Here is a 9,047-nt window from a genome sequence, read left to right as displayed (position 1 = left end):
GATATCAAAAAAGTACTCCAGAGTGTTGTTCAGCATGGGGGTGAGTAGAAAATGAAGGCTAATCATGTTTTGGGTGTACTATTCCTTTAAAGAGGAACAAGAGTGTTGGTATTCAATGGCCAAGCATTACTTAACCTCCAACCTCCTCATTGTAACCCAGCATCTAACAATGATGACCATGTAGTCAAGGAAAAAATATGAAACCACCATAGTCATGTTCATGGGGTTTTTCAGGTAGTACGCCTTGAGATAAAGAAATGGAGGGGAGCAAACTATAATGACAACAGTAAAAATAGGGGTGATTGGTAGAGACAGCGCTACTACAGAAATATTTCAAGCATTGTTTTTTTTTTTGTAATTTCAGTGTTAATAGATTAATGGGATAGTTTAGGATTTAGGACAGGAAGTTGTGTGAAACGTTTGAGGTAAGTTACTGAGATATCCCTACAGTCACCGAGCCTTTTGCAATGAGAAATGGCTGGTAATGTACCAGAGAAAAAGTAGCTCTGCAGAGTATTTGAGGAAGAACGTTTCTGCGAACAGGACACCTACGGAGCGAAGTGATAGCAGCCAAAAAAAATCCTTATTGATATCAAGGAGTTCAATAAGGATTATTTTTTTAACAAAACTATTTGTACCCCTGTACCATACTGGAGCTACTTTGTCTGCAGTACGCTACTGGCCATTTCTCATTGCAGGAGGCTCGGTAATGGTAAGAACATTTTACACAACTTCATGTGCTAAAGCCTGAACCATCCCTTTAAAGACAATGAAAAAACCAAAAATGCATATTTTGAAGCAACTGTGTGTAACTTTTAGCCACTAGGGGCATCAGTTAGATTGCCATTCAGCAGCTAAGCAGAAGGAAAAGGTACTATAAAAATTTCCTTGTATATGGCTGAGTTGACTGTAAAGAAAACACACTGATTTGACATAGCTTCTAAATTCATCCCTGGCTGTGGGAACTCCATACTCCAAGTCCATGGACTTCGAGTAACGTGAACTCTGTGCCTCTCCATTCTTCCTATGGAGCTTGATTTCTAGATGAAATGTGAACTTTACTTTCATTGGAAAAGAGAAATTAAAAATAAAAAGAATTACCTGAGGAAAAGACCAAAACTACACATAACATAAGCAGGAATAGTAGATTTTTGACTAGTTTATGAAATCTGAGTGCATGTCAGTATCATAATGGTACCATTCTTTTAACTTTATGTATGTTTATTGCGATGTTTATTCTGATTATGGGTGTTAGGCTTGACCAGCTCGTCAACATGCATCAAACATGTTTCAATCCAGCCTGCCTCCAATTAGAATTCCTGTATTGCTCCACAATGATATCAGACAATGTTCAAGGTATTTATTAGACCTACTTATATATCTCCCTCAAACCATTTATTGAACCAAAACAAAAAAAAAACCTTCTGATTTGTTTTGCAGCTGCATATATGTTTAACTGCCTTACAATCCCATAGAAAAGTTTAAGACCAATTGTATTTTAAAATTACTCTGTATATCAACCTGTAAAAATCCACCCTACAGTAAATCATGATGCAGAGAAAGTTAAAATGACTGTGGCATATATAACAACATCTTGTATAGCATTAATAAGCATTCTCTGACCTGCATCTAGAGACAGAGGATTCAGCAGACGAGGTCCAACTTCTGGCTCATCAAGCTCTTCTTCCCTCTCATCTTCTGTCTCCTCATTAGTGTCTTCACCAGTTTTTTCAGCCATGTTCTCCCAGGTACAGCGGCCCTGAAATCAGTGTTCACAGGAAATGTGTCTACACTTTCAGGAAACAGCCATGTTTCTAAACAGAGCCACAATTTACCTGTTGCAAGATGTGTTGGCGATGATGTACCCATACTTTCAATGATTCTGCCAGTTCACGTACTGGAACGCCCTCAAAATCAGGATTGACCTCAATGCTAGCCCAATATAGCTCCTGTTCCTCTTCACCCTCATCCCCGACAGTTTGGTAGAAGCCATAGGGGCTGACCTGTGTGGCAGCAGAGATCCGAGCAATCTGTGCTCTCAGATAATTGGCCTCATTTCCAGGGAAAGGTGGGTAGCTTACAACCGATTTGTCCAGATTTCCGGTAAAGAATTTGCGGATCTGGCGAGCAATGGTGATCTGTGCAGGAGTAACTGAAGGGATCTTTACCCAAGGAAGACCTGGTTCTTTGCACACATAGTAAGCAAATTTGTTAGCACCTATTCCAATGGCTTCCTTTGGTACCTCATGCTGGGGTTTATGAGCTGAATGAGGAAATGGACTTCCCTTGAAAAAAAAGAAAGCAAGGAAAAATGTTTTACAAAGTTTGAAAAAACGAAGAACGGGCTGGTGCTGGTTACAGTTTCATTTATATCATGTGCCATGTGTGAAAAATCCATTTAGCAAGTAGCTTACCTTTTTCTTAAACAATTTTAGAAGGCATGCGTTGGTCTAAAAAATATGTTCATCTGTTTTCAAAGGGACTGACAACCTGTCCAAAATGTATCACTATTCTAAACAAACTTCTCAACATATCCAGTAGTCAAGTTACACAGAGATCTGCTATTGATATGATGGTTTAACAAGGTTAGGTAAAGAAGAGGTTCATCTGAAAGTCACTGATCCTCAAGGACTGAAGGTTATCTTCAGCCCCATTTATACTACCCTCTGAAAACTGATCTGTGCCGAGCTTGGTTCCTTATGACCATTTACACTCCACGCTAGCACGGTTCCTCGCCTCCTAGTGGTGATCTACGGTACTACTTCTCCCTAGAGGTAAACAAGCAAACCAACATGGTGGCGCCTGTAACATATTTCGTTGTTTGCAGAGAGCCAGATGAAGAAGGCAGCCTTTGGTGAATTTACTTGACAGAATCCACTTTTGGGAATCGGATACAACAAACATTAGTCTAATCAGGGCTTACATACGCAGAAAACAATGACAGGAGTTGAGGCTCGTCATACTGCTAAGCGGAATCATCACTAGAAATCGTGTGGCACGGTACGGAAGCTAGTGTCTGCAATGTCATGATTACGGAGGCTGACTGTAAGGAGATGGTCTGCTGATGCACTCTTTGTTATCGGAGAACCGAGCCACAAGTGAACACGACTGAGCCCTACTGATGAACTAGTACCAGTTTAGCTGGGTTCGGTTGTGTCTGGCACAGTGTCCGGTTCAGTTTGGCGTGCCATTTACACTTAACAGTTATCTAATTTACTGTGCTTGGAACGATCTTGGCACGATTTCAAAAGGATAGTGTAAACGGGGCTTTTCTCTCAAGGCTAAAGCAGTAAGGAGGCATATACCTAGAACAGCTTAGGCAACATCTAACTTATTGACCCCACCCAGATATAGACAATGGATGCATGTTTCAAGCTTCCTTGCTCTTACCTCAAATGGTTCTTTCTCCAGACTTTCAGGCTCCTTTATCTGTTCCTTAAGTTCATCTTCAATGGTATAGTGGTCCTTCTCTTCTCCCTCTCTGTTCTCCGCCTCTGCAACAATGTAGTTGTTCTCTATCCCCAAGATTTTTCCCCAGAACCGGCAATGTGTCAGTCGCTCTGAATCAACAAGTTTTTTCAGTGCAAGGAAAATCCTCTGCATCTCCTCTCTTCCCAAACCCACTTCAGCCTGCTCCAGATAGAAACTGATCTCACTCACATTAGGAAGAACAGGTTTTCCCTAGAGTTAGAAAACAAGCTTAAAGTGAATTCCACTTCCAAAACTGATCAATTTATTTGCGCAAGTATAAGACATCCATACCGTTTCATCTTCAAGGGGTTCATTGTCTGACTGTAAAAACAATGACCTTTGCTGCTCTGCCAGCAGCTCAGTAGCTGTCAGTTGTGGAAGATCTCGCAGGTTGCTCTGCATGCTGTTCAGTGAAGCTCGTTTTACTTCATAGCTCATTTCCTCAAAGACATCCACCGCATTGTTGGGATGCTCATCCATCACTTTGGTAAGGAGCTGTGTCAGATGATCATAGCTGGAAGACAAAAGGACTTTCAATTTTATTCGGTTTATTAATGTGAAGTTATATCCATTCTAATTCTGTTCTGCTTAGCCTAACTTATTTTTTTTTGTTTAGAATACAACCTAATTAGGCTGTCAGATTCTAATTCAAATACAAACATTAAATAAATACAAATTCATTAAAAAAATATTAAGCTAAAAGGGGAAATGAAATGCTGCTTTAACTTATAGTTTTTTTGTTTTTTTAAAGAGTTGATGTAGGTGTTGATAGCAGTAGACAGGACGGATCTTCTGGAAGAATCTTCTGTGATCCCTGACCTGGGGAATACTGTTTCTGAAGACAGCATTGTTTCAAAATATTATGAAGAGGATGTCCTCCATAATGAGGTGTACAGAGTACAAATAAATGGTCAGAGTACTGTCCCCTATGGTGATCCTGTGCTGCTGACTGCTTCATTAGACGGTGTATCCTTCTGTCTCACAAGCTACGGTCTGTTTGTAATGTAGTCTTTGATTCAGGCAATTGTTTATGCCTCCACCTGAGTCTTCTGGAGTTTCTGACAAAGTAGATCAGACTGAATTGCTTTGAAAACAATATAGAATCATCCTAACATTTCAGTCTGTCTTGTCTAAATGAAAGTTGGTTTGTTGAAGTATGATAGCATCAACTCTAACTCCACAGCGATAAGCAAACAGGAGTTGGACCATGCAATGATTGTCAGCAATCGAAATCCAACCAATCAAATAATGGTGTCCATGCAGGCAGGCTCTCACTTGCAGAGCTACAGAAGATGAGATATCAACATGTCATCCAAATCAGGAATCTGGTGTGAGCAAGATATTAAAAGGCAAAACATGGGGGAACTTGTTTCTCCCTTGAAGGTGGGTATGTTGTTGAAATTAAATGTTTTAAAACGGACTCTCAGTAGATAGGAGAATCTCTATTTCCAGTCTCTGTCTAGACAAGAGTTTTTTTTGTTTTTTTCCCCCCAGTAATCCTGATATAATTTATTAAATGCTCTGTTAACAACCTATTCATTTACCTTTGTTGAAAAAGAGTGGTACAACGAGACCAGTTGCTGGTCATATACAAATAAGCTATAAACTTTAGCCAGTATATAATATATAATTTATAGTTTTATATCAATATATGCTGTTAACATTTTTTTGATTTTCTAAGGAGATAAATGTCCCCATCTGTTGGTAGGCAAATTGAATTCACAACAGCCATCTTTTGTGGAGACTGCAGAGAAACACTGATTAAAAATGAATTTTGATATCAGTCCATTTGATCCTGAATTTCGACTCCAGTTTGTGCATAATAATAATAATACAACACCACTAATGCCAAGATTAAATTAATAGACAGCAATAGGTGTAGTTTTTGTGAATACTTGTAGTAATATTTGACCTTACCATAGAACATATGTTCAGGTTCTTAATAATGGTTACATTGAAACACTGAACCTGGTTCTGCTTCAGGTGTCTTCCGGTTAAAAGGGAGTTTTTCCTCTCCACAAGAACGCTTAGTGTGAAGGATTGCATTCCAGTCAATGAGTCGATGCAATCAACTGGTTTTCCTTAGATACTGTAGAACAATTTGAATCAATTTGACTGGATGATCTGGTGAACTGTAAAGTGCCTTGAGATGACATGTTGTGAATTGGTGCTATATAAATAAAATGAATTAAATTGAATCGAAACAAGGATGGGGAAGAAAAATCAACATTTGTTTTCAAGGCCTTTGAGGGAAATACATTTTTATTGATACAGAACGTTGTTAAATGCTCAGTTTGTTTCAGTTTAGAAGTACTTTATTCATCCCCAAGGGACAATGAAATTAACTCTAAGGGTGTTTCTTCAAGCAGTTGCTGAATATGAATGTAGTAATAGTATGAATTGATTCTTACTGTATTTGTTCAGTAGGCGATCTTATATTTACATACATATATATATATATATATATATATATATATATACATATTTTTTGCACTGTTTTTCAAGTGTGATAAAAGGCCTTTAGAAATAAACTGTATCCGTTTGGGAACTGATTAACTGAACAATTTACGTTCTGAACTTTTAAAAAATTATTATCACATTAAACTTTAATTCAGATGGAACTAGATTAAATATCAAACAAAAATACTCACATAATTCAGCTTGTTTTTTTTTGTGGACAAAAAAATAGGAAAAAGGGAGATTTTCATTTACAGTTTTGCGCTGTGTCAACCACAGAAAGTTGGAGAAACTCATGAACACTTACAGATTCATATTGCTGTTTGAACTGTTCTTCATTAGAAAAGCCTTGGACGCTTCTGCCTGTCGGCTGCTTTGGGGTCGATCAAAATCTTCCATCTTTAACAGCAGAAAACCATAAACAACTAGAGAGTCCGGCGCCACCGTTTCGACCGTTGTCACAACTGTCTCGTTGCCACGGTAACCAGCAACGCTGCTACACGATTACACGCAATGTATGAACACAGAAACCTCCACCAAATCCAGCCACCCCATTCATTATGGCAAATCAAAAGTGTCACAAACCACCACCCTTACCAGGCGTTTGGTAAGAAGATAAGCAAAACGCCGTTTTTAGGCCAAAACACCGTGAAACACCGCCTCAACTGAAACCGATATGCAACTTTGAGTCCGAGTTGAATTTGTAATACTTTTCTCCTCCACCAGGTGGCACTGACACACGCTTTATGTGGACATTTGGCTGCAAATGTAATAAAGAAAAATAAGTCTTGTATCCTCTGTGAAAAATGTTTATAAATATTCCTATAAGGTAGTGTTCATTAAGGATAAAAAAGGAATAAAAAACCTAAAAGAGTAAAACGGGAGATTATAACATATATCCTTATGTAATATTATTATATATCTGTTACTGCCTTTATTTTTCTCCTTTTCTTCTTTATAGTAGGTGTCTACAATTTAACTACCCAGAGCCTCGTTTTTCAGTATTAACTAATAGTTTTAGTTAGATCTGCATCGTCAAATGCACATGTGGATGATTTTTGATTTTATTGTAATTTTTTCATTTTTGGAAAGGCTCCAAAGGAATGTACAGGTGGGTGAAAGCAGCATCATCATAAATGGAACAACATTATATCTGAAACAAGAAAGAGCAAATTTCCAGAAAAAAAAACCTTATTAAATAGAAACAAACTGTGAATAATCATTAAAAACACAATTATCAAAAGATAGGAGCTGCACACATGCAGTAAATTGAATAATATATATTTAGTTGATAATGTTATGTTTTGTACAAAGAACAAAGAAAGACAGGGGTGCTAAACCCTGCAGAATCAGTACTCCACCCTATCCTGGCTGTTGGAAAAAAATGACAAAAGTTATGTGAAATAGGGCTGGGGGTTTAGTGAAGTCCAACAGAGAATGTGGTTTCTTCCCTGACCTCAGAGGCATGAAAATGCATGATTCTTTTTGAAAATGCTGTTGGTTATTCGATTTGCAATAACCAGGTTATGGCCTGAATGTTTGAGAAAATTCCAGGCCTGAATGGAAATTGACTGCAGTTCCAGACACACTTGACACTTTCAAGTACAGTGGATTTACTGGCATAAATTGCATATACAGTCATACGTATATTATTTATTATTAGCTATGAACTTAAAGTCTCATTCTTTATGTTTGCACTGCCTTAGAAATTGCTATATATAAATTATAAAGGAATGGGTTTGCATTGCTACAGCACTGCAGAGCTGACAAACTAGTGACTGCAGAGATCGCTTTATGCTCAAATGGGACTGGGCAAGTTATATACTGAAGTTATATATATATACTTATTATAAAATGATATATCTAAACTAGACTTACACCAGCTACAACCTGGTTACCGCCTGGTTTTTATGAAGACAAAAAAATTTAAACGGCCGGTTGGTGCGTTTTTCGTTTTTTTCTGAGCAGACCTGCATCTTTCTCCTGCCCTCTATCCATGTTTGTTTTGTTCAGAGTGCCCAAAACAGGGGGACGAATCACCTGAATAACAGAGGTAAGGGGAAACGGTGTTCCTGAGCTTAGGCAGAAGCAGAGGGGAAACAGTGTTAGAACAGCAGTTGAGAGAGCTCCAGAACTGGGAAGAGCCAGCCAGCTATGTCATCCCCTGAAAGTAAGGAACCATAGTGGAAGAGGTGGCAACTTGCCGCTGCTAGATCAGGAAGTGAGCTGAGGAGCACTGCAGCAGGCCTGGCCGGACTGGCCTGCCGGGAAACAATGCAGATGACACCTTCAATCCAACTGCGAAGAATTGAAGGTGAACAGAGATTGGATTAGTCTGCAGCGCAGATAGAGATCAGAAAGCAAAGGAGAGCAGCTACATGAGGAGGATGGTATGACATCGGTGGAGCCAACAGGATGACAGAGCAGAAAGAGACAATAGCAGGACAAGGCAAGGCTCTGGAGGCTAACTGCTGAAGATGGACAGAGGGCTGCTGAGGATCAAAGGAGCGTTTTCCCAGACTGAGATGGGGAGCGGGATGAGAGAAGTAGCAGCTGGTCCATGTAGGATAGAAAACGGTCTTTCTAGGGCTGAATTAGAACGGCTTTGCAAAAGCTTGATCCTGCAATCTAATGTAAATAAATCTAGTCATCACTTGACAAGATAGTTGCATCAACATTGCAGAAGCCCTCTTGTACCATAATGGCCTCTGTATTGTCAGAGGAGAAAGGCAGTGTGAGGTGGGGGCAGTTTATGCTGCTGCAGTCTGTAGACTGACCATTAGATGTTGTTGAAAATTAAAAATTCCAAAAAAGTTAAAAGCGATCCACTTGACTTTGTTTCCAAGTTTGAAGACATTTCGCTTCCCATCCATGAAGCTTTTTTGATTCAAACTGTGAGAAATAGAGTTGAGTTCAAGGCTTTATAGAGTGGACCAAAACAAAGCCTTGTTTTGGCTTAGAAAACATACAAATTGAATCTGATGAACGGGTCTGCCTGTTGCGAATGGGCAGTCGTTGGGTTCTTTGTCAGCCTGAAATACTCAATACCAGTCTATCTGCATAACATCTTCAAACTTAGAAACATAGTTTTTTTTTTTTTTTTTACCTTTTTGGAATGA

The 9,047-nt window shown here is 38.9% G+C and overlaps 1 protein-coding gene across 1 annotated transcript in view; it reads right to left on the bottom strand.

Annotated features, from left to right (window-relative positions):
• rsph4a (radial spoke head 4 homolog A (Chlamydomonas)) overlaps positions 1–6,541 on the bottom strand; it is a 9,380-nt gene extending 2,839 nt beyond the window's left edge. The window contains exons 1-5 of the mRNA XM_015399191.1: positions 6,236–6,541; positions 3,763–3,985; positions 3,391–3,681; positions 1,836–2,285; positions 1,624–1,759 (exon numbers count right to left, since the gene is read on the bottom strand). Of these exons, the coding sequence (XP_015254677.1) occupies positions 1,624–1,759; positions 1,836–2,285; positions 3,391–3,681; positions 3,763–3,985; positions 6,236–6,327 (1,192 nt within the window). The 5' untranslated portion in view covers positions 6,328–6,541. The remainder of the gene's footprint in view (positions 1–1,623; positions 1,760–1,835; positions 2,286–3,390; positions 3,682–3,762; positions 3,986–6,235) is intronic.
• Between the last annotated feature and the right edge of the window lie 2,506 nt (positions 6,542–9,047).

The sequence above is a fragment of the Cyprinodon variegatus genome, unplaced genomic scaffold, assembly GCF_000732505.1.
Source record: "Cyprinodon variegatus isolate N-32 unplaced genomic scaffold, C_variegatus-1.0 Scaffold993, whole genome shotgun sequence".
Lineage (NCBI taxonomy): Eukaryota > Metazoa > Chordata > Actinopteri > Cyprinodontiformes > Cyprinodontidae > Cyprinodon > Cyprinodon variegatus.
This window is presented reverse-complemented; position numbering and strand designations above follow the sequence as displayed.